Below are 25,221 nucleotides of genomic sequence, written 5' to 3' on the forward strand. Positions count from 1 at the left end.
GCTGTCTGGATAAACATTTCCAGACAAGGAACAGAAAGTGCAGGCATAATGGCCAGAGGAGGAGATTCATGCGCTTAACCTTAGAGGGCAGTGTGGGCGGGCACCCCAGGACATGCTAAGGATGCTGGGGAAGGCCGGAGCCCAGGCCTGGTTGGTCAGGGCAGGTTTTGGATTTCGCTGCCATCAAGAGAAGAAGCTCGACGCTGAGTTTGCAGCAAGGAGTGGCACGGCATCTGGCTTGACGTAGAAAGGTTTCATCTGGTGCTGGTGCCCACCGTAGATCACGAAGGGCCAGGGACGGAGGGGATACTTTGGCTGGAATTCTGGTCAAACAGTATGGTGGGAGTGTGCAGTGCGGCAGTGCGTCAGATGAGACGTGGCGACAGTGTCCCACGAGTGGCGTGGAGGGCTGCCACTGCTTCCACAGCCCCTCTGTGGACGTGAACGGAGGTGCAGGGTTCTCAGGGCATTCCTGAGAACATAGAGATGCCTCTGTGTGAGTTAGCCAGGAAGCACCTTCCTCTGGGCTGAAGTGACCCACCCGGAACAGGGCAAGGCATAGAGGGCGCTCTTTGTCACGGTCCACCGCACCACTGTCCCAGATGTTTGTTCAGGGCCGCAATCCCGGGCTTAAGAGTTAGAGAAATACAGATGACCTAAGGGTGCACCTGAGAGTCAAACTGCCTTTTGTTGAGAAGGCAAGGCTGCCATCAGAGCAGGTTCCGGGAAGGGAATCCAGGATTCAGTGTGCGGCGCTTAGACATTCAGGTGCAGATACCAAGGAGAGGTCGGACCCGTGTGCTTAGAAATCGAGGGAGAAGTTTGGAAAGGGATATTAATAGGAATTCGTTACCATATGATTTATATCACATGTTACATATAGGATACACTTCTAATATGTGCAAATTATCGAAATCAACAAAAATAATGAAATGAGATAATTTGTTTTTAACATATCAGTACTCTTAATTCTTATGGATTTTTTCAACTTAGTTTTTTGTTATTGTTGTTAATCTATACTCAGGGCAAAAATCATTTAAGTTATTTTTAGGAAGATGTTAAATTAAGCACATACACTTAACAATACCTGTTAGTTCTGGAAATAACCACCATTATTGGCTTCTTTGGTATCCTGAATTTTTCTTGTGACTATAGAAGTACATATAAATATAAATATGCACACATACATCTTCTTTTTATATAAACGAGGCCATGCTAAATATATCGCCTGCAACTTAGTTTCTAAAAGCCTCTTTTGGATACTGTCATATCACCCTCCACAAGAGTCATAGCAACCTACACACCCACCAGGGTGTCTAAAATCGCTCCCCCTCCTCCCCAATCTTAATGATATTGGGTATGGCAGACCCTTCATTCATCGTCTAGGTTATTAAATACCACTATAAAATTTTACATAGATTTTCATATGTCTGTTGGCATTTTACGTTTTTCCCTCTGTGAGTGGCTTTTTCAGGTCCTTTGAACACTTTCCTGGTTTCCGAAAGTTCTTTTTAAATTAAGGAAATTAATCCTTTATGCGCCGTCTTTTGCACATACATGGTACCTTGAGGGGTATCATACAGTGAAAAAAATGCCAGTGACAGAAGAGAGGGTCTCTGATGTCTAAAGACCCCGGGACAGACCTTTCCTGTTCCTTCCTTGTCCCTCTGGCCCTCTGAACCCCAGGTAGCCCACCCCTTTCTCTCTTTTATTTTCAGGATCCTTTGCTTATCTACTGTGAGGGTGGGGAGTAATATATTTCCCTTTACAGACGGAATTAAAAGCCTCTGACTTTCTGGCCTGTTTTTAATAGTATACAGCCTAGGACCTCATAATAGATCTGAACTTGGCCCTGACCCAGGTCCTGTGTTTCCCTCATTGTTTCTGTGGCTTCATTATATTATCATTATCATCTCAGGCGAAGCTGGTGCAGCGTCTCTCTTCATCTCTGCGGCAGTCCCAGGAGGCAGCTTTTATTGCTCTCAGTTTATAGACGAGGAAACAAAACTCCTAAGTACAGTTAAGAAACTCGCCTACACGCTCGTGCTTAGCAATCACACGTGGTGGGCTGTGAGGGACAGTTTGTGTGCCTGGATTGGATTACAGAGTCCTTAATGTTTCCAGTAATTTCCCCCGCTAGCTTTATTAACAGAAAAGATCCTGGAAATGTTCTCCTTGCCCACTGATACGTGTAGGGCTCTACTGGTAGATGAACGTATAATTCACACAGCCATTTGTCTTTGTTAGATTATTACATTGTTAGATCTAATAAACAAGCACTGATGGATGTGATGCCTTTGAGCAAACTAGTTGACAATGGAGGAAAAAGGCATTTCTATGAAACCAGAGGTTCGTGAATTAGTGCTTCAGTCTAACTTCTGTTTACTGGCTTTAGAGTCCATCCCAAGTGGTGCTCCAATGGGCTATTTTCTTTCTTTGTCTATTCATTCATTCATTCTTCTCTCATATATTACATCCTGACCGCATTTCTCCCTCTCTCCTCTCCTCTCCTCTCAGTCCACCCCATCTCCTCTTCCCCACACGCCCTCCCCTCCCCCCATTTCCCTTCAGAAAAGGGCAGGCCTCCTAGGGACATCAACCAAACATGGCATATCAAGTTGCAATAGGACTAGGCATCTCCACGCAGGAGTCAGCAACTCTGGAAGCTCAGCCCCTCAGGTGGCTGCCATGGGATTATTTGTGGCTTTCTTCTTCGCAGGCTTACAATGGGCACCACCAAGCCTTGGAGGTCCTTCTCCAGTCACTAGTGGACCTGGATATGAGGGACGAGAAAGGCCGGACGGCGTTGTACCTAGCTGCTTTCAAGGGCCACACAGAATGTGTGGAAGCTCTTGTTAACCAGGGCGCGTCCATCTTTGTGAAAGACAATGTCACCAAAAGAACTCCACTTCATGCCTCAGGTAGGTCTCCTCAAGGTCTAGTTTATTCCCGAGTTTCGCAGTGTATGCGTAGGTGTAAATAAAAGGGTAAAACAGGTGAGGTGCCTCAGCAGATAACGGTGCTTGCCACCAGGCCTGAGTGACCTGAGTTCAGTCCTTGGGACCCATTGTCGCCTGAGGGAGAAGAATGGACTTCTGCAAGTTGTCCTCTGTTATCCAAATGCACAGAGCACATGCCACCCCAATAAATAAATTAATACGAATTTTAAAAGTTTTTAAAAGGATGCTTAGCTGGGGCTGTAGCTCAGAGGGAAAACATGTGCCCAGCATGCACCAGGCCCTGGGCTCACTCCCCCCACCCCCACCCCCGATCTCCCGCAAAGGATAGCATCTTCCATCCTGATTTTTAACATCAGTTTTATTTCTACACCATGTATACCTGAATGCTTCCAAAATGCTTTTGATCTGCTTTCTCCTGAGACATAATTGGTGCTTTCTGGTCTTCCCAAAGAAAGAGCATAAGAGCCCTTGACCAAAGGCCACACCAAAACTTCTGAGCAAGGGGCAAGTTACACTGTGATCTTTAGAGTCAGTTAGACGGAACAAGCCACATCAGAATCCTAAAGCCGTTGAAAGCTTTAATGATGTTATAGGACTGCTTCATCAGGGGGTCGCAGACTGTGAGCTAATAAACACATCACTCTATCAGCCTACATGCTTCTTCACTTAGCCTTCGCTCTGCCTTCTGATGCATCTGATATCAAAGCAGAAACAAGTCCCTGTGCGTGTCAGTCAGGAAGTGATGTGACTTTCCCAGAATGTCTTGGGACACCTCCAGATGTGCGCAGATGTGAAGGCAATTCTGTGGTGGCCCAGCTAACGCCTAAGTACCTTTTAGTTGAGGCGATGCCGTGGTGTTAGCCTTTGAAGGGCAGTGTGTAACATCTTTTAAAGAAAGAAATGAATATGGTCTTATTGAGGAAGTGAAGGAATCAAGACACATTTTCAAAAGATGTGTATAGTTCTCATTACTTGGAAGTTTTCTAGGAATGCTAGACAGGTAGGTATATTTTTTTCAGAGCTAGTGAGAGAGCTCAGTAGTATTGTTCTTACTGCCAAGCCCCATGGCCTGAATTTGACCACTGGGGTCCACATGTCAGAAGAGAGAGCCACCTCCTGCAAGTTGTCCTTGGATCCCTACATGCATACCTTGACAGACACACAACAAAATAAATACGAATGTAATTTTTAAAAAAAGTGTATGTCTGTCAATATCCCTTAACAACCAAGCCACTGAACAGACACAATCCAGATACAGAGAAAGCCTCCCTGTCGCCTGATTATCTGGAAACAGTTATTGCTGGGAAAAGGCCAGTGATGGCTGGGATAGCCAGTTATAATTTTTGTATCCCACTAGTATTTTTGTCTCTTAGGCATTCCTTGGTAATATTGTCAAAATCAAATTTGCTTTCTTAAAAGACGTGTTGCCTAGCGTAGCCAGGCATCTGCTTTGTTACCATGTAATTCCTAGCAATTGGCAACGGCCCGCTTTGACTGTGGAAGACTACCCTTAAAACAGGTGAATAATGATGACCAGCCTCACCCATTTGCCACTGTGATGTAGGTGTGGTCCAAGGGTTCCCCCTAGTGGTCAAGAAGACTCACTCTGGCTTTCCCTTGAGCCATTTATTAAAAAGACAGGTTGTCATTCTGCACAAAATGTCTGCTGTGCCGGAGCTTCAGCCCGAGATTCGGGAATCCACTTAGCCAAAAAAAATTTTTTTCAGTTCACGTGAGAGGCCAGTTCCTTTGTTTGAGACCCTCGGAGTAACTGTGAAGAGGGCCAGCCAGAATGAACATTGGAGGGTTGTTTAGCACAGATAAACACAGTGACAGTTGTGATCTTGGAGCAGCGTGAATAATGGCTGTCATTCATAGCTGGGAGAGGCTGAGGCGGTGTAACAGGGCCGGAGATGGCAGGCCACAGCTAAGATGCTAATGTCTTTGCCAGAAGACGATTTGAGGAGAATATAGTGTGTGTGAACCCAGGGAGAACTGAGGCTTGTTACTCTAAGGGGGACTGAAATTTTCCTGAGGGCTCTGAGTTAAGCTCAGACAGCTACAGTGAGGACGCAGAAGCCCACTGTAGATGATTCTGCCACATGACACACTAGGTGAGCAATATGAACGGAGAGATTCTTATCTTTAGTCAAAAACAAAATAGCCTTGGAGTGATTCTGGGCATTGAAGAATATCAAATTGATACAGAAAGAAAAGCCGAGATCTGTTGTTCCCACCACCTGCACCCATTGCTGAGGGGATTTAGTGGTCAGTCATATGCCAATCTTTCCTTTTAGACATGCATTAAACGCCCTGCAAATTTCAACAAGGTAACACGCTTTTGTATAATTCTAAGAACAACAGCAGCAGCAGCAAAAAAATGTTACCTGGAAATCTAATCCATACTATTTTCTACATATATATAATGTATATACATATATATCACACACATATATATACATATATATTATACACATACATATATATATTACACGTGTGTGTGTATATATATACATATATATGTATGTAGATAGATAGATAGATAGATAGATAGATAGATAGATAGATAGATAGATGGATGCTGAGAACAAACTGAAGGCTTTGGCTTACAACCGTGGGCATTGTTCCTGTCGTTTGTTTGAATGCTGTTGATGAATGTGAGCTAATTCTAATACGTGTTGCTCCAGAACTGTGTGGAAATCAAGTTATCATTCTCTCTTGACTGGAAAGCAATAAAAATGCCTGTAAAACAGCTCCAGGAGGGGCCTTTATCAACCCAGCATAACTACATTTATTCCCTTCTCTCGCCACATCCGGAGCAAGGAAAGTTCAATGTCCTTTGTGGTGTTCTTATTGTTCAGAGAGTAAGCCATGTCTGCAATGCTAAGGATATTCATCTTCATCTTATTCCCCAAGTGGAATTCCATGATAGCTGTAAGGCTTTTCAAAGGTTCCATTCAATACACCAGAGAAATGCCTTATTCTAGAGGAGGGTTTATCATCCCATGAGGTTTGCTTCCCAGCATCGCTCACACTCAGGTAGGCACCCCCTTCTTCTAAAGGAGCATCTTCAGTTATGCACATGGGCACATCCTTCCCCAACTGTGTATGGCATTGGGGTTATGCTCCATGTTCTGTCCGCTGCGGAGTAGCTGGGGCAGGTAAGGGCCAGCAGCCCTAACTAGGGGCCTCTGACTCCTCCTCACTCAGCATCAGCAGGGCAAGGAGGGGAGAGGAAGGGAGAGAGTAGCTGCTGTCACCTGCTGCAGCATTCCTAAGATGTCAGCATCAGTGAGGAGGGAACACGGGGCTGGGCTTCCTATCCCGGCTTGGCAGTTTACATTCAGCCACTACTCATCAGTGATAACTGTTGCTCGAATATCGAACTTAGAGTTCACTGATCCAGAAGAGCGGGAACCATTCTGTTCTCCGCCCCCCTCCCCTCTTTCTCTCTCTTCTCGATCCTTCCTATCCCTGCTCTCTTCTCTTTAAAAAGGGCTGGTGATGATGGGCTTGACACAGGATGGTTGTATGACAGTGGAGTGTCTCTCAGTGGGACTGGCGTGTGGGATACTTATCAGTCCTATACAAGGAGATAGGAAAAACTCCCTGACTCTGGAAACAGAAGAGGAAGGTGAAGATCCAGGTATGCCGACAAGAAACGGGGTATACAGGTTCACTGAGCCGCGCCGCCCGGGCTGTCTTGAACCGGAAACTGGGACAGCTTGTTAGCAGCAGTGGGAAATCGCCGACTTGAAGTCCACATCAGTTTCGCCTGGGAGAGATACCCACAGCGTTGGTTTGTTAAAAGAGTGTCCACTGTTTTCTTTTTCAGTTGTTAACGGTCACACGCTGTGTTTACGACTACTACTCGAAATAGCAGACAACCCGGAAGTGGTTGATGTGAAAGATGGCAAGGGACAGTAAGTTTTCGTGTTGGCCCTTCTGCTGTTGTGATGGGTTGGTTTGCTGAGCCGTGAAGAAGGCTGACTGCTGAATTTAGGATAGGAGTACCTCTCTGTGGAACTCATAGGCAAGGAGCCTAGAACAGTGAGGCATCGCCACCAGAGCATGTGTTTAAGTGAAGTCCTCCGTGTGTGTGTGCACACCTTAACGACAGCAAGCACCTTTTTATCCCAGCTGTAGACACGCTTCCTGGCTTTTAATATTTCCTATTTCTTCCCATCTTTGATTTATAAAGTGACCACTTTCCCACTTTTTAATTAATAACGACAAAAAGGCAGACCTCAAGGGTCTGTCTCTGTTGTGAAAAAAAAAATTCCCTCAGTTTGTGTCCTCTCCTCATCTGTTTTTCTGTCTGTTGGCCTGTTCTTCACCCAGGCTCCTCTTACAGACAGGAAGTGCAGACAGAAAGGAAGTGAGCTTGAGTAACAGTCAGAGCAGGCCCCGTCTTTCTTCTACACTGGCCAGACTTATTTCCAAAGCAAGGCTGCGCTGCCCATGGAGGTAAATCCTGAGCAGACTTAACCATTGGTTACTGTGACAGGAGCAAGAGGCTCCTCTGTATGCGCACTCGCCCCAGCCAGTTGGCACCTAGTGATTGCCACACAGTTTTGAAAATGGTAGAATTAGTGTGACTGCTTGAGATGAGACCGTCCCCTGCCTTGCCCTGCGCCTGTGTGTTAGGTCACCATTCCATGGGGCCCTTAGAACAGAAACTGATCTCTTGTTCTACATGGCATAGAGTAGCAAATTAGATACACAGGAACTACTGGGCAATTATTAAGAGTAGAGAGAGCTGTCCTCACTGGAAGTCGTTTTTAATCTCTTCTCTCTCTCCCTAGAACCCCACTGATGCTTGCAGTAGCATACGGACACATCGATGCCGTCTCACTGTTACTAGAGAAGGATGCAAATGTAGACGCCGTTGACATCGTGGGGTGCACAGCCTTACATAGAGGGGTGTGTACATCATCTTCAGCTTCAGTCAAGTGCATTTTCAATGGACCTACTTTAGTCTTCTCTACGTGAGCTTTAGGGGAGAAGATTTGTTTCATAATATAGTCAGTTAGCATCACAGTCAAAATGAAATTAGAGAACTTTACAATGATGCCATAATGATAGCTATAGTTAGGTCCTGCTTTAAGACTTGTGAGATTGTGGTAATAGACAAATGAATACCTGCTGTTGGAGGGATTGGCTCCCCTTTCTGGTTACAAAATGCATATCACAGAAAACTTACAAAACATATTTTAAGTGTAGAAAAAGAAAATCACAATTACCAGTAATCATACCTCCTGGAGATAACCACATTTGATACATGCACACACACATATATACACACATATATACATTCACACATATACACACAAATACACATACACACATATATATACACACACATATACACATTCACACATTTACACACATACATACAAATACACATATACATATATACACATGGATAAACATATACACATACATTTATACACATATACTCATATACACACATATATTCATACATAGTCACATATACACACATATATGCATACACACACTCACATAATTTGGTCTTTTTTCTCTTAGTATGTATAAAGGACCATTTTCCATGCCATTAACTATTTTTTCTGTCTGGTCATTTCTCATGCTTCATTGTGTACCAAGATGAATTCGTTGATTACCTGGTTTGAGCAGGCATGCTCTTTCTGTTGCCCTTTGTGACAAATGAAGGCCGTGTATGTATCCTGTGGCCACTTGTTTGTACACATCTGCAGGATTGGGGTTTTTTTTGCAGGCTAAAAATAAGCTAAGTGGACAGAGGTGAAGATCATGAAATTGTGGAGGTGGTGGAAACACCTTAATAAGTGACAAAAATCATTCCCACCGTTATTGACACAATCACAGTTCTTATTTCTCGGCACTTCTTCTGGGCCACACAGCAGGCCTGGAAACTTTACATACCTGTGCCTATCAGCGACAGACTGCGCGTCCAGCAGGGATCTCATACAGTTACAGTGGCACTGAAGAGCCCCCTTTCATGTAGAGCTTTCCTTGTGCCTTTGCTGCGTAGACACACAAACACTTGCCACAGTGTCGCGACCCCCACGGAACCCAGCAGGGAAGCAGCCTGTGCACGTTAGTTTAGAATTGACAGGCTGCTAGCCCAAGAGGGTAATAGGCTACGCTTTCTAGCTTTGTGTACAGACACTCGGATATTTCCAGAATACATCCCCATCCCCACTGTATCATGTGGTTGTGTTGTCTCCTTAGTACTGAGCAACCTGTGAGGTCACTGTTTCTCTGCCCATCACGGGTGAATAAAGTGAGTCAGAGAGAGAGGGGCAGAGTGACGTATGCCTGACAGGGGTGGACGGCCAGGATTGAACATACTCCTCGATTCTGAAGCTGCTATTTCCTACAGTAGCATGATACCTTCCCTGTTATGTTTGGAGAGATAGTTCATGCCTCTCAGGGGCTTTTCTGGTAGGGATTTTGCTAGGGTTGTTCTGCCTCCTACCTCCTCAGCAAAGCCATCTGCCTCTCTTAGGCCAGGCAGGGGGAGCCTGTCCGTCCGTTCTCAATGGTGTCATCCCCAGCCAACTGAGGTGTGGTTTGTGTTTTTATTGTGATGCGCCAGATCATGACAGGACATGAGGAGTGTGTGCAAATGCTGCTGGAACAAGAAGCGTCGATCCTCTGTAAAGACTCCAGAGGGAGGACGCCCCTGCACTATGCGGCTGCTCGGGGCCACGCCACGTGGCTGAGTGAGCTGCTCCAGATTGCCCTTTCTGAAGAGGACTGCTGTTTCAAAGACAACCAGGGCTACACGCCGCTACACTGGGCTTGTTACAATGGTGAGTTGCATGTCAGCTGAGTGAGTCAACTAGACGTTCTGACCTCACCGCTCTGCGACCCCAGCGGAGGTGAGAATGTTGCTGCATGCTGTGGTTTCCAGCGTCTGTGCACCCCAGTCGTGGCTTTTGTCCGTCTTCGGTTGTTTTAAACAGATCCCTCATCCCCACCCCATGGCTGCCATGATGCCTTGACTGAGTAAAAGTTTGCTTTCCTCTTTCTGTGACACATGACTCCTCATCACAATCACCAGTGGACTTGAGCAGTTGCAATCAGAGTTTCTGATCTATGTCAGATAACCAGGAATCACATGAAGTATTAAAACCGTGAAGGTAAAATCAGAACACCATAGACAGTAAATAAAGTTCCTGCCTCAAGTGAACACCAGTGGATGTGTAGTTTAGCTTTGGGTCTTTCTTTTTTAATACTCGGAGTCCACATTTGTTGTTGTGCTTACATCTTGGGATGTTTAAATTCCTTCTTTCACTTACTTGGGAAAAAAGGAGAAGTGACTGCTAATTGTACCGATTCATGACTATTGAAGTGGGCTGAGGCTGTGGCTCTTTGTAAAGTGCTTGCCTGGCATGTAAAGCCTTCGGTTCAGTCCCCGGCATTGTATAAAACAATTAGGTACTGCACGGTGGCACTGCTGGAATCCCAGCACCCAGCTGGCTCCGTCTTTCTGCTCTTGAGCCCTCCCAGGCGGAAGCCCAGGAGAGCAGACTTCTCCCACACAAGCAATTCACAACTCCAGAATTCTAGAGCCGCCTCCCTCCAGATCTGAGGTCCAAGCTCCCAGAACCCCCTTCGTTGGGCAGTGTGAAATATTGGAAGTAGTATGTCACTCTCCACTTTGAACTGCACAGAACCAGCCTCCCACTGAGGAATGGAATGTGCAGGTCTTGTCCTAAGTTGGTCCTTTAGGGGATTCAGACTATATAGAGGCTAAGATGTCTTGGACCACCGAGTATTGGTTGGATGCAAATGGAAGCCTGGGCAATTGCTACGAGTTTCATATGTTTCTCAGTTCTTCTAAAAGCAGTATCAACTTATCTCTTTAGTAACAAGGAAGGTTTTGTTTGTACTTTACTATTTCAAACCACCCACGTGGGACTTTGACTAAATTAGCCCTTAGGTCAGTCAAGAAGAGATTCCAGGACACTGATCTGTGATAAAGCCAACTAGCAATGCCTTCCTGCACTAGAACTGAACAGCACGTTCCAAAGCATACTTAGGTCCTTCATAAAGTCCCTATCATCTTGTGACATGGACAAGATGAGTGTTCCTAGGCCAACTTGAATATGTAGAGGAAACTGAGGCACAACGCATCACACATAAATTGTCTCAGGTCATGGAACAAATAAAATGGGTGGCACCAGCTAGTTTTATGTCAACTTGACACAAGCTAGAGTCATTTGGGAAGAGAAAACTTCAACTGAGAAAATGTCCCCACTCAAATGGCCTGTGGGCAAGCCTATGGTAGATTTTCCTGATTAATAATTGCTGTAGGAGGGCCCAACTCACTATGGGCAATGGCATCCCTGGGCTGGTGGTCCCAGATACTGTAAGAAAGCAGGCTGAGCAATCCGTGAAGAATAAGCTAGTAAGCAGCATTCTCCGTGGCCTTTGACTGACATACCGTTCCTGCCCTGACTTCCCTGGATGATGGACTTTGACAAGCTGTAAATTGAAACAAACCCTTTCCTTCCCAAGTTGATTTTGGTCATGGTGCCTTATCACAGCCCTAGAAGCCCTGGCTAAGACTATGGCAGAGAAGGGTCTAAAAGTCTCATGCCATTGCTGTTCACCACAATGCCTTACATTTACTCATGTACTTAAATACTCATTGGGTGCCTGCTGTGGCCAGATGCCACTAAAAACACTGCCATGGTGTTTTATGTCCAGAGTCTTGTTGTTGTGTTTTCTACAAGGCATTACCCCCTTCACTTGGGTATGGAACTATAAGTTAGCCTGTTTGTGTGGGCGAAAGGAAAATGTCCCTATTGTCAACATGGGAAAATTGAGGTATGCTGATGGTAGGGCATCTGTCAAGAGCTGGGGGTGACACAGAATCTATTCTGCCTGCAAATGAGGTGACTTCTTTATCTCTCTCCACCAGGCCATATGGCCTTCATTGTTTGATTTGTTCATCATATCTCAGAACACCTGTGAGCGTAGTTAATAACATTTTAGTGTTTTGTTAATTTTATTCCACAGAGAGCAGCATTCAGCCAATTCAGGGAAATTCATATGCTAGAACCTAACACTTAATGGGAAATTAAAAAACACCAGACCATGCTGAACTGAGTGTCTGGGGAGCTCTCTGAATCTGTTTATTCTTTGCAGGCAATGAAAACTGCATAGAGGTACTTCTGGAGCAAAAATGTTTCCGGAAATTTATCGGCAATCCCTTCACGCCACTGCACTGTGCAATGTAAGTAGAAAGGTTGGAAATGTCATGGTGCTTCTTCTGTTCCTTTAGCTGCACGTAGACAACGTGCCTTTTGTGAATGGAAGAAAGCATTTAGATTGCAGATAAGACTCAAATATTCTCTTCTGCTGCTAAAGACAAATAGGTCTGCTGGCAATGCCTGGGCTCTCGTGTTAATGATTTTCCAGAAGCTACAGTTCCAAGGTGACTCATATATCCCGTGGTGGTGGGCTGAGAGGCATGGTCCATAGATGGGAAGAAATCTTCAGTGGTACCCCCCATTGCCTGGCAAACTCTGAAAAATAAGTCAACATTAATACCAATGTATCTGTAGTTGTAAGAAATTTTCTACTAGGAAGACTTTTCATATAATTCCTCATCTTCATCCTTATCTTTCTTCTCCTCCCTCCACCTCCTCCTCCTCCTTCTCTTTCTTCTCCTCATTCTCCTTCTTTTTACATGTAATTGTTATTGCAGGTTCATAGAGAGAAACATTATTCATAGAATGCAGTGACCTTAAGTCGAGTTCCATGAGTCAGCCTGGGGTATAAGACTTGAAAGAACTTTGTGTTTACACTGTCTCTGGGCTTCCCTTGAAGCTGGGTCATTTGACTGGAGAGATACTAGAGGCATGAAATCAAATCGGTAAAGAAAGGGTAGCTGAGAAATAATAAAGGTGATTTGGGGGGCTGGAGAGATGGCTAAGTAATTAAGAGTACTTGTTTGCAGAGGACCCAGACTTGGGTCCCAGCACCCACATGGTGGCTAACAGCCATCCATACCAGTTTCATGGGATCCAGTGCCCTCTTTGAGCATCCCTGGGCACTAGGTACACATGCAGTGCACATACATACTTACATGCAGGAAAAAAACTGATACACATAAAGTAAAAATGGACAAATCTTTTTTAAAATTTATTTTTTTATTTTATGTGCTTGGTGTTTTTCCTGCATGTATGTCTGTGTGAGGGTGTCATGTCCCCTGGAATTAGAGTTACAGACAGTTGCGAGCCACCATGTGGATGCTGGGAATTGGTCCTCTGGAAGAGCAGTCAGTGCTCTTAACTGCTGAGCCATCTCTCCAGCCCCAAATGGACAAATCTTAAAAATACTAATCAGGGTGAATTCACGTGTGACGGATCTGTCTTTTCCACTTTGGTGTCTCAACATCACCTATGTGGGAGCTTGTGTGAATGGTGCTCCAGGGGATCTCACAAACACAGGGGGCCTTAATGGGAGCAGCAGGAAGTTTCAATGTACACTACTGTAGCATGCCATAAATATTAGCATCTGATTTCTAAAAATATATCAAATTGTTAAATACACAGTGCATATAATGATAAGGTGTGAAGGAATATATATTTTAAGTTTTGTCTGTTTTTACACTAAAATACATTTTCATTTTAGAATAAATGGTCATGAGAACTGTGCATCGTTGCTGCTGGGGGCCATAGATTCCAGCATTGTCAGTTGTAGGGATGACAAAGGCCGGTGAGTGATACAGAGGTGTCGTGCTTTTGGTCTCAAGTCTTGGTCTTTGTTTTGGGTTGTGGAATAGTAAGCATTTGCTTTTATTTTTATATACACCTATTTTTGGCAGTGCTCAGAATTGAATCCAGGACCTTAGACAAGCTTAGACCAAGCTCCAGCTCCAACCCATAGAGTCTTGCTGTGTAGCTCAAGCTGGCCTTGAACTAGCTATGAAGCCCAGGCTAGCCTCAAACTCATACTCTTCCTGACTCTGCCCTGCTGAGTGCTAGAATCACAGACATGGATGGTGCTTGGCCAAAGCGGAAAAATTTTAATTGAGAAAGTAATACATAGTATGTTTTTATGTCCTAGAGATCTTACCTTACTTTTTAAAGCTGCATGTTATTTCATTAAATGAATACATAGCATGTTGCTTAGCCTGACTTCTTTTGAAGAATATTCCTGTTGCTTTCAATATTCCATTTCTAAGAAGTAGCACAGTGAATACTTGGGTGTGAATCTGTTTACATGGCTGAGTATATACAGGAAATGGAATCCTTGAGTGGAGTTACTTCGTTAAGGCTAATACCTTTTCCGTTTTGATGAGTAGCAATGTCAAGCTCACCTCCCCAGTCACCCCACCATCTGCATTAGGTTATGTAGGCTTGTAAGGTTTTTAGCAAACCAACCAACTACCCACAAACTATCCCTTAATGTTAAAAGTGTCTGTCTCACAGACAAGTGAGATCTCGCTAGAACTCAAGATTAGAAGGTCGGAATGGTGCTGATTTCCTTATCGGAGTCATTGCATGCATGATCTCCCCATCCCCCCCAAATCTAAGGGGCACCGTTCATACAGGTGACACTTCAGTGGCTACCTCGAATGGGTCTAAGACAGGATTTGGCCATCATTTCCATCAACCCAGAAGCTTTGCGTCTTTAGAAAACGTGTCTTTTGACAGTTACTGCCAAGTTTAAAGGCAGTCAATTCGTGCATGTTTGAAACCTTAGGACGACGCTCCACGCAGCAGCCTTCGGTGACCACGCCGAGTGCTTGCAGCTGCTTCTGAGACACGATGCCCAAGTGAACGCCGCGGACAATTCAGGGAAGACCGCATTGATGATGGCTGCTGAAAACGGGCAGGCAGGCGCGGTGGGTACGTACTTAGGCTGTGGACTGGAAATACTGTCAGAGAGAGACGCCAGTGCTATGCTAGCATGGACATCTGGAAGGGGCCACCCAGGTTTACTGGAGTCACCTACGTGCTCAGTCATCTTCAGCTCTTTGTGACTGTGTCATTGGAAGACTACAGCAAAGTAAACTAATCCTTGAGTGAAATGTCTCAACATTTAGAAATAAAACATACTAGCAGAGTCATCTTGACGGGAATACTGACACTGTACTTGGATTTAGCCCAAAAGCTGAGGAGAGGTAGAGTAGTGGAACTCCGGGGAACTATGCCCAACCAGCTCCCGTTTGAATGAAACAAATATGGCATCAAACTGTTCCTTCTTTGCAAACATTAAATATGAGTGTGGGCTGTACTAACGTTAGTGTTGTTTTGTGGCCACACTGAAACACGTGTCCAGCACCCAGTCTAAGTTACTCTCTCTTGGTTTTTGTCTATAGATATTTTGGTGAACAGTGCCCAGGCTGACCTGACTGTGAAGGATAAGGACTTGAATACTCCCTTACATCTGGCTATCAGTAAAGTATGTAACGGGGTTAAAACATTGCTGCTTTCTGTTGCGATCGCAGTAATAATACCACAGGATCTCGGTCCTCCTGGGTCCTAAGTAGCATGGTTTTTCATTTAATGACCATTTCCCAGGACGCTGTCAACTGTACATGGAAATGGAGAGGGAGAAGGAAGGGGCAGAATTCTGGGTGGGTGGATATGCCTGTCACTCATCAGAGTGAACGATGAGGACAGGTCCGATGCATTTGCTACTTGCAATCCCGCCGCAGTCCACCTATCTCAATTCTTTCCATGTATCTGTTTCCCTGGCTACGGGACCACATTTTGGCACCACACAACAGGGTAGGACATTAGTTACATGGCTTATAAACTCTTAAGCAGTTTCTATTGAGTTCTGTTTGAAGACACTGTGAGAACACAGCCCCAGATCATACCACAGAGAAGCAATATCCGTGTACCTTGTCACTGTTTTCTCATGTGCACGTCAATGCAGAGTATATGGTAGATTTTTGTCTTTGATAAAAGACACGTACAAAACCTGTGTGTGTGATTGTTACAAGCTGCATTGTGTTATAGACACAAGTCTCAACTATTCCTCTCCTTGGTTATATTTTTATATCCGTGCTCTGGGAAGAACATGGAAAGAACAGACGTGCTCAGGATCTGGAAGTTTATGTCAAAGCACAGTGTGTTACTGACAGGAGCTACTGTGTTCTTCAGACACCCTCATAGGAAGGAATCATTTGAGAAGGTCGTTAAAACACAGATTCTGGCCAGGCATGGTAGTACATGCCTCTAACCCCAGCACTCTAGAGACTGAGGTGGGAGAATCAAGGGTTCAAAGCCAGCCTGGACTCCGTAGTCAGACCCTATCTCAAAAAACAAAAAATGCATGCTCTTTATTAGGTCTAAGCTGGCCTAAGATTTTCTTTTTCTTTTTTGTTTTAGACAGGGTTTTTTACTGTCTCTGTATGCCAGGGAGAGTCAACATTTCTAACTCTCAGATGATACTAATGATGGTGGTCTAGGTCCTTAATTAGCAAAGATATAATAATCCGTGACCCTAGACCTAATAATGGATATTTTAATTCTCAAGCATCTATTGTCATAAAATCCAGAGATATCTGTATTTTAGGTTGGGGGGGGGGGAAACACACTCAGGAACAGGGCTTCCTTGGAGCATCAAATGAAATGAAGATAAGTGACACAGATCTTGGGGTGTCATGGGAACTCCGGAGATGGATCACCGCAGTGGTAATTGAAGGTTTGAAGAAGGAGGAACCTGATGTATGCTTAAAAAGCAGTGCTGCAGGACTTAAAGGGTACTGCCGATGCTGCACTCCCACACTCACTGACCTGCTACGCTAGCATCTGCTTCCACTCTCTGGACATTAATTTTAAAAATGACCTTGGAAATATTAATATTAAATATGAGTATCTTAGGTCAGTAACATGTTAAACAAGTCCTAACAGGCCCCATGTAGAAGCTTAAGAGTGTCTTGGGCCCATTTGCTTTTTAGAAAAGGAACTACTCAGAGAATAGTCTTGAACGTTTTCAAGCAGAGGAAGCTGGGACTCAGTGGAAAGTACGATCAAGTAAACATTCGGGGACTTTGCTGTATCTCTGCCTCATATGTCTTGCTTTCTCCTTACTAGGGCCATGAGAAGTGTGCCTTGTTAATACTTGACAAGATACAGGATGAGAGCCTTATTAACGCGAGAAACAGCGCACTGCAGACGTGAGTGACAGCTGCAGCTTGACCTGAGCCCAGAGTCACGGGCCTTATTTTTATTTATTCTTTGGGAGCGTCTTACGTGTATACAATGAAATGTGGTCATTTCCACCACCCTTTTCCTCCTCCAACCGACCCAGATCCCTTCAGCATGTTACCTTCCCAACTGCATGCCTCTCCCTCCCCAGCTAACCCATTAAGTCCAGTTTGTGTGTGTTGATGTGGACTACACAATGGAGCATGGGAAACCTACCGGTGAATGACTCTCCCCTGCAACCCTAGCTATCCACTGCAAATAGCTCCTCAGTAAGGGGCGGGGCCTGGAGAGCATCATCTATCCCATATAGGTTGGGATTTTGCCTGGACCGATCTTGAACAAATCTTATGCAGAAAAGCACAGTTACTGTGAGTTCACGAGTGCAATGGCTGTTCCGTGTCCAAAAGACAGCATGCCCCCGCTCTGCTCCCCATCCCCAGGCTTCTCCATTTCCACCGTCTTCTCTGAGCTGTTCCCTGAGCCTTGGCCTGTCGGGGAGGGCTGATAAAGGCAAGGCCAGAGTCATAGTATTTATCTAACACACATTCAGAGCCTGCTCTGCACTAGTCTAGCTCCGAGAGGCAGAGCCGTGAGCGGTGCTGACTCTTCATGACGTTTATGCATGCACATCTGCGGTGTTGACCAGGCGTACCTGCTCTTAGGTGGAGCCCTTATTTTGATACAGCTCCTAGGATTTGTAAGTTCTTTGCTCTCCTTACAGGCGCTTCTGTGCCTCATTATAAATTTAGTGAGCTTTTAGAGAAATCTTCTGGGCTTATGAGCTGACATATTTGGGGAAACTGTTTGTATTATGTATTAGCATTATGTAGTCTGGCTGGAAAACACCAGGTTTATAAATCAGGTTCCCAGAATACATTTGAACAGTGTCTAAGCTATTTGTCGTGATTATATTTTAATATAATTCAGTGTAACCCTCAGTGTGAAGGATCTGAAAAACTGCTTCGTTTTCCATTTTGGGAAATTACTTATGCATTTGTGTTAAAGGCAAAGAATATTAGTTTTTTTTTTTTTTAAATTTAAGATTGTTAAAGGACACAGCACAATATGCTGAGGGTGACACTCTTTTATAAGGTACTGTAACCCAGTGAGACAGCTATGAACATGCACTAATAAAAGGATCTGAGAGTATAGATTAATACCACTCATCTCAATGAACTGTATGAAACAGGGGCTCAAATTAGCCAGTCTTCTACAAAGCACAGCAGAGCTTGAATTCTTCTGGCCTTCTCCGTACAGTCACCAAGACTGTTTAAGATGAGACTATTTATAACACTTGCAGAGAGATCCGGGCCAAACACATGAGAATAGCTGGATCCATAATACCTGGAAAAGATAAGGTCAACATTGCTTTTTTTCAAAAGCAAAAATAACCCTGTACTGTTTGTAGATTCTTAAGTACATCTTCCTTTTAGTGACATAAGTTAATCAAAACGCCACATTTTTTTTCTGTTAATTAGTTTTCTTTTATGTCAATTACCTGAGGGAACCATAAAGACAAAGGGCTTGTTTTGGCTCACAGTCTTGCATGTGTCAGTCTATGATTGGTTGGCCCCTTTACTTTGCACACAGCAGCATGTCTTGTCAGGGAACACACAGCTATTCACTCGTAGGACAGAGAAAGTGAGAAGGGCTGGCGTGCCTTCAAAGACGTGCTCCAGTGCCCTGAAAATTCTCAGTGCCCCCCCCCCCCCTACAGGATCCACCCTCTCCCACATCCACTAAGCCTTTAGCACACAGCTTTTGGGAGATCCCAGCTGTACCACTCACACAAACATGTATCTCGACTGATGCTCGGTGTTGTCTTTCAGACCCCTCCATATCGCTGCCCGTAATGGCTTGAAGGTGGTAGTTGAGGAGTTGCTGGCCAAAGGAGCCTCTGTACTTGCTGTCGATGAAAATGGTAAGTATGAAAAATTAACAGTTGCTACAGGTTGTGTTGGTTGAAGCCAGAGCACAGTGAGAAAGTTAGGAGCTGCGTAAGAGCCAGGAAGCAGTTTCTTCCCTATGGAAGTGTCTTATGTATAAGAAATCAAACCCAGGTAATTTGTCCCTTCTGTCTTTCTGTACAGCAATTGTCTACCTGCAGCCCACCATCACTGTCCATGTGGCATGTAACATTACCAGCTGAACATATTTTATTCAAATAATTTCAGGCATGCCAAAAGCCTTTTAGCTTGGCCTTGGGAACTCCAACTGCATACACTAAGGAGTGAGAGAGACACATGTCATTAGTGGTACACTCCAGGGCTCAATGGAAACAGATATTTGCACTTTTGGTTCATTCCTAGATCAAATGTTTTTGTAAAGTACAAATCAGGACTCACATCTCTTGTATAGAAAGTAGAGAAACATGAATGGAATGTTTACTGAGGTCTAGGCTGGAAGTTTCTCCTCCTGTCCTGTATGACTTGCTTTCCCTAAATAAGCTTATGCTTGTCCAAAGCCTTCCACTCCGCTTGCTGCATCACAAAAACTAATGAAGACCAGAATCCTAATAAACGACCACTGTATGCACAATCCCTCTTAACCTTGGGAAGCAGAAGAGGAACTTCTGGATATCTGCGAATTTAGTAATTTTTGCAGTGCGACATCCCAGTAAAGTATTCGGATGTATTAATGCTACTCAGTGAGCTGCTTAGTACAGGTGTTGGACTTAGCAGCTCATGCCCAGTTCTCAGAAGTCGGCAGCCATGCTGACATCTTGGCTGACGCCCCTTCGGTTCTGTTTCTGCAGCCCCATGTCTCGTAGCATGAACCCTGCTCTCTCCCCGCCCAGCTCGTCTGGAAGTCCAGAGAGTTCTTTTCGTCCATAGCCTGAGCTTCCCCAGCTTACTTTCCTCATATTTCGCAGCACTACATACCTTAAGCTTAGCACGAAGAAGCCCACTGTTCTCCAAAATGAGAAACTAGAATAAATGGGCGTTGGCATGCCCTAGGGTGTATTCAGTCTGGATCTCTGGATCCAGAAGCTCTGTGTGAGTCAGCCTGCCTTTCTCAGAGTCTAGCTGTGCCCAGTGCTGGGAACATTTGGAGACCACTTTATACCACACTGCCCTAGTAATTCCTTTGCTCATCACTGCTGTTCCAGGAGTGGAATGTTAGGACACCTGGCCCGCCCTGTTCGTTGTTTTCACTCTGTAAAGATGAAGAATCTCTTCCGGGCTGAGGGTTCAGAGGGCCCCAGGTCTAGTGACTTTTGCCAGGACAGTGCCTCTGATGGACGGAGCAAGCTCACTGCTCACTGTGGGAGGGGATCTTGGGCCAACAGAGTAAAAGTGTGATAATGACAGCAAGTATATCCGAAGAGCAATGCACTCCTTCATAGTGAGTGGAGGTCCAGTTTTCTAATGAGTTTCTGGATCCCTGAGTTCAAATGATGGCGTCACCCCACTTAATTATGGCAAACGGTGATTTGTCCCACATTCTTGATAGTTCAGATTTGTGACTTTAGCTGGTGAGGTGACTTTTTTTTTTTTAAGGTCTGTTAAAATTCTCTTAAATGGTCATGAGAGTATTAATTACTGACCTCTTCAAATGGTTTTGGCGTTTTATAGTAGTAAACTGGTGTGTGCTTTCTATGAAGTTTATATAAAGTGACACCAGCCCTTGGTTTTACCCTTTCTGTATGACACACACTTGTCATGGAAAGGGACTCCTCTCCTCTGCCAGGTCTGCGGCTTATGGTGTGCATTGCTGTCCATGGGCACTCCCCCTGGGATGTCCTGTCGCTAGTGGTTGTGGCTTGTGTCCCCAAGCTCCCTTCCTCGCCATATACTTCTGTTCTCTAGATGAAGGCTGGAATCTGCTAACTCGGGATAATACTGTGCTTTCTGTAGACATGTGACCCCACACCAAAACCAGAACCTCCATGAAATGTCGCCCCCTCCCTGCCCCACTCCAGTCTCACAGCAGCATGACGTGTGAGACGTAACTCCTCTTATCTGGCATGAATGCTAACTCAGCATGCATCTCCTCTCGAGAGGTTGTGGGAGATGTACTGTGGAATGCTGTGCAGCTCCGGACCCCCAGGACTAACCACCGCCTTGTCTGCATTTACGCCCAGGTCATACCCCGGCCCTGGCTTGTGCTCCTAACAAAGACGTGGCTGACTGCCTGGCCCTCATTCTGGCTACCATGATGCCTTTTTCTCCTTCCAGCACAATGACGGCTGTCAACTTGGTTTGTTTTAGAAAAGACAATTTGAGCAGGACGACCCTCTCCTCCAATCTGGGTAGCAGAGTCAGTCTGTGCAGCAACAACTTGGGCTCTGAGGATGGGTACAATGAAAACGATTCTGATTCGGAAACGTTCTAACTTGGGACTGTAAAGGCATTTCCTCCATTACCTGTGTTGCAGAAAGGGATGGAAGCTTGAATTCCAGAATTGTGCTGTATTCAAGTATTTGAGGCCAAGCTTCCAGAAACCAGTAGAAAAGGAATCCGTCTAACCAAAAGAGGGCAGCTAGGCTGTAGGCTGGAGCACACGCAGAGAGGCCTGCCTGGGTTGGGTTTTGTTCCATATTTTCTTTAGGTGTAAGGTACTTCTCTGAAAGCCTACCTCTGATTTTAAGTAAGGACAATTTCTAAGTGTTTAATTCTTTGTCTTAGGGGATAACACAGCAGAGAGACAAATGCTCAGTCTAAAGATTTCCTTTTTCATGTACTCACCAGTGAGTTCTGTGAGGTCTAGCAAGTGACATTCGTGTCTCTTGGGAGGGGAGGGAAGAGCAGATAGGAAACGCCTGCACCCTCTTCTCACTCTGGTGTTTACTTCCTCACTAGAAGCCAAAGGTCAAAGTTCATCTTCAGATGTAATGCCTATAATCATCCTCTTAAGGGAGTCCACCTGACCCCGCCTCCTCATAGGAAGCATGTAACTACCCACAACTTCTTCCCAAGATCTTGGCTAAAGTTGCCAGATGAATGTGAACCTTGACCATGCTTTCTTGTTAAACACAAAGTAGCACCCAGGGCTCTCCTTAAGAAACCTGTGAGTAATTTTTCAATGGAGTAATGGATCCCAAATTTATCCAAGAGCGTTTCAGGTGAAATTATATTGTGCCAAAACTTGAAACAATATGCAAGTCAAGTAGGAAATTGCCGTTTCGTGGGTTCGCTCTTAAAGGAAAATACTGACTTCTAAGGGTGTCAGGGCTGGCACTGTCCTTCAACGGTAGACTAGGAAAATAACTGCTTGGTCAAGGTCCTGGCAGAGGAGTGAGTACTCCTGTAGAAGGGAGCCGAGAAGGTGAATGCAGACGGCTGATGTGGAAGCGCCAGCCAATTCCCGTTGTCGGTCATGAAATCAGCGTTGTGAATACTGTGTCTGCTCCCTCCGCCAAAGCCCCTAGGTCAAACGGACCCCGCTCTTCACCTGGAACAGCTGTACAAAAGGAAGAATGAGACTTTAAGAAACACGCACATATACACGCACACACGTGTGTGTATTTATGTATGTACTCCATCCACCAGCTACCCATGAGGACCAAAATGCTTCTGCCTAAAATGGGAGATTCTGAACTTTTTTCTTTCTAAATGCAAGTGAGGACCGCAGTAGCTTTTCTACGGGGTAAAATGTCATCGGTTTTTTTTTGCATACTAGTCTTCATTGTAGTTTATATTTCTAACGGCACAGATTTCTAGTTGCTGGCTTGACATTTGTAACTGATGATGTGTTGACCACAGGTTTTGGTTTTTGTGTTGTTTTCAAACTAGAGAAGATGTCTGTATACTTTGATGTAAATGTGTTTATATTTATTTGAAATGAAACAAATGCTGAGGAAATAATCACTGTTTAGGCGCTCTCTCTCTCTCTCTCTCTCGTTGCTATGTACCTTACTTAGAATAATAAAATCAGTGGGAAAATCCCCCCGACTCCAGGCTAGCCAGCAGCTCTGGGGTAAGCCCAGCGTTCCCACTAACTACTACAGCTCACCCTCGGGTTTGTTCGCTGCTTCCCCCATGCTGCAGCCATGGAGAACCCTTCTGTGAGATGAAAACTGATGTCGCAGGTCATATACACAAAGGTAGCCCAAAGAAAGACCCAGAAGCTACAAAAACGACACCAAAAATGTCACATGGTCCTGACACTTCATGGGAACTCTGCCAAGTGTGGGCACTGTGCCAAGACAAAGAACTGAAACCAAACACACAGGCAGAGGCCCAAGTGCTGTGTTCCACATGCGGAAGAGTCAGAAAGGAGATCTGGAGCAGCAGGGCACCGCTTCTCAGTGTTTTACAGTAGGGTCTGTCTTCTCCCTCGATTTTTCTATTTTATAGTATTCCGAGAGTTTTAAAAACAGTGCTGTAGCACATCCGGATGAGACCCAGACAATGTATGTTATTGTTCTCGTCAAGCTTGGAGACTTCACCCTTACTATTTTACTATCCTGGATTCAGTTAAAACTCACATTGGTTCTTCACATGTGACAACTCGTTCGGAGGTTTTTATGGAACTGAAATTGATTTTATCAAACAAATCTTACACCAGCAACACTTTTTTACGTTCTTGGAGTGAAGGTGTGATGTATCCCTCCATCTGTTCTTTTTGTTTAGAGCAAGTGCGTTTTTAGCAAGTAGACAGACTGCTAATGAGCAGCAGTGACCTTATCTTTAGGGAACCCTGCAGATTAAGGGAGCGCTCATGCTGAAGAAGTGTGATGTACTGTGCTGTCCTGTTCTAGAAGTGAGTGGAAGTCTGGCTGGGTTGGCATTTAAAGCAGGAAACGAAATACCCGCTCTGGTAGTGATACAGTCGAGAGCAAGGGGATCACTTCAGCAAAGCACTGTCCTAGCCGGAGCCATGGTGCCACGGAGCTGCGCTGGCCTTCCCTGGATCTTTCTGATAGAGGGAGGCCAGAGGAGCACAATGAAATCAAGCTTACAAAGAGCCATTCTTCTGAATTGGTCTGTCTGTCTGTCTTTCTCTCCTCCTCTGGCTCTGTCTCCCCCTCCCCAACCCAATAAGACCAAATTTTTTTAAAGAAATAACTTTTAAAAACTATAACTTCTATGTATTTCAGTTGTCTCATAAATGTTTGCAACATTGCTGTCTGAGAAAAATGTTTTTTTCAGTAGAGTCCGAGTTGCTCAACGCTTTTACCTAAGTGCATGGTTTTTAGGTTGTATGTTAACCACAGCCACAAGGATCATGTTTGATTGCACTTACCTATTCACTGGTGTCTGCCTAGCTCTGGTAAATTCATTACTATCTCCAAATTGCCTAAAGTCCTAGTAAATAATAGCTCAGGGGATTTCTATTCATCACTACTAAAAGGGCACCATAGTATGTTTGGTACTTTGGGCAGTAAGTGGCCGCGTGACTTACTGTACCATCTCTCTAGAACAAGCACACCGATAGATTCTGCTGCACTAGTTACGCTCGTGCGAGCGAGCGGCTTGGTTTGCGCATCCGTAGCGCTGGTTGAGGAACTCATCCCTTTGTGGTCTTGTAACATGACGTTAGAGTGCCTTTCATATTTGTATATCCTGGAAATGGTCCGTGAAACGTTTTGTATTTTTTCATTTGAGTGTTATTGGAGCAATATAATCCTGGTGAGTTTTCCTTTCTTTGAATGTACCAAGTGTCTCCTTTCCGGTTTCTCCCCTTCTCTGCTTTGAAATGAAAATGCTTAAGTTTTCTATAGGAATTATGTTTGGCTTTGCAGTGCTAAAATGCTTTCTTCTTACAGAACTGTAAACCATAGGTCAGTATTATAGAGGAACAGCGTTTTAAGATAGTGACAATCTGAGCGTGTGTGTAAAATGTAATTCCGTGTGTTTCCTATGCAGTGATCTGGGGATTCAATGCAAGTATCTCTTGTTTGGTAGTTTTGTCTACAGACTACGCTTTAGCATGTGCAATATATCCTTGCAAAGCACGATGACACACATCTTGTGCCAGTGTTATATTTTGTAAGACATATTTGAAACAACATAAACTATTATGTGATGATTTCAGTGGGATTTTTGTCTGTATGTTTAAAATGTAAATTGGAGTTGAATGACTTTGGTAAATGTCATGAGTGTAAAAATGAGGAAAATGGCTTTCAGTTCAGT

At 44.6% G+C, this 25,221-nt stretch overlaps 1 protein-coding gene across 2 annotated transcripts in view; it reads left to right on the forward strand.

Moving 5' to 3' along the window:
• The window catches only part of Ankrd44 (ankyrin repeat domain 44), a 158,744-nt gene extending 135,765 nt beyond the window's left edge, over positions 1-22,979 (forward strand). Inside the window, exons 17-27 of one of the 2 annotated variants that reach the window (XM_059278040.1) lie at positions 2,720-2,921; positions 6,796-6,883; positions 7,766-7,883; positions 9,559-9,775; positions 12,120-12,207; positions 13,611-13,694; positions 14,685-14,830; positions 15,304-15,386; positions 17,030-17,112; positions 18,973-19,064; positions 21,228-22,979. In XM_059278040.1, the coding sequence (XP_059134023.1) occupies positions 2,720-2,921; positions 6,796-6,883; positions 7,766-7,883; positions 9,559-9,775; positions 12,120-12,207; positions 13,611-13,694; positions 14,685-14,830; positions 15,304-15,386; positions 17,030-17,112; positions 18,973-19,064; positions 21,228-21,478 (1,452 nt within the window). In that variant the 3' untranslated portion in view covers positions 21,479-22,979. The remainder of the gene's footprint in view (positions 1-2,719; positions 2,922-6,795; positions 6,884-7,765; positions 7,884-9,558; positions 9,776-12,119; positions 12,208-13,610; positions 13,695-14,684; positions 14,831-15,303; positions 15,387-17,029; positions 17,113-18,972; positions 19,065-21,227) is intronic. The other variant, XM_059278041.1, reaches the window with a different exon arrangement.
• The last annotated feature ends 2,242 nt before the right edge of the window (positions 22,980-25,221 follow it).

This window comes from Peromyscus eremicus, chromosome 13 (genome assembly GCF_949786415.1).
Source record: "Peromyscus eremicus chromosome 13, PerEre_H2_v1, whole genome shotgun sequence".
Lineage (NCBI taxonomy): Eukaryota > Metazoa > Chordata > Mammalia > Rodentia > Cricetidae > Peromyscus > Peromyscus eremicus.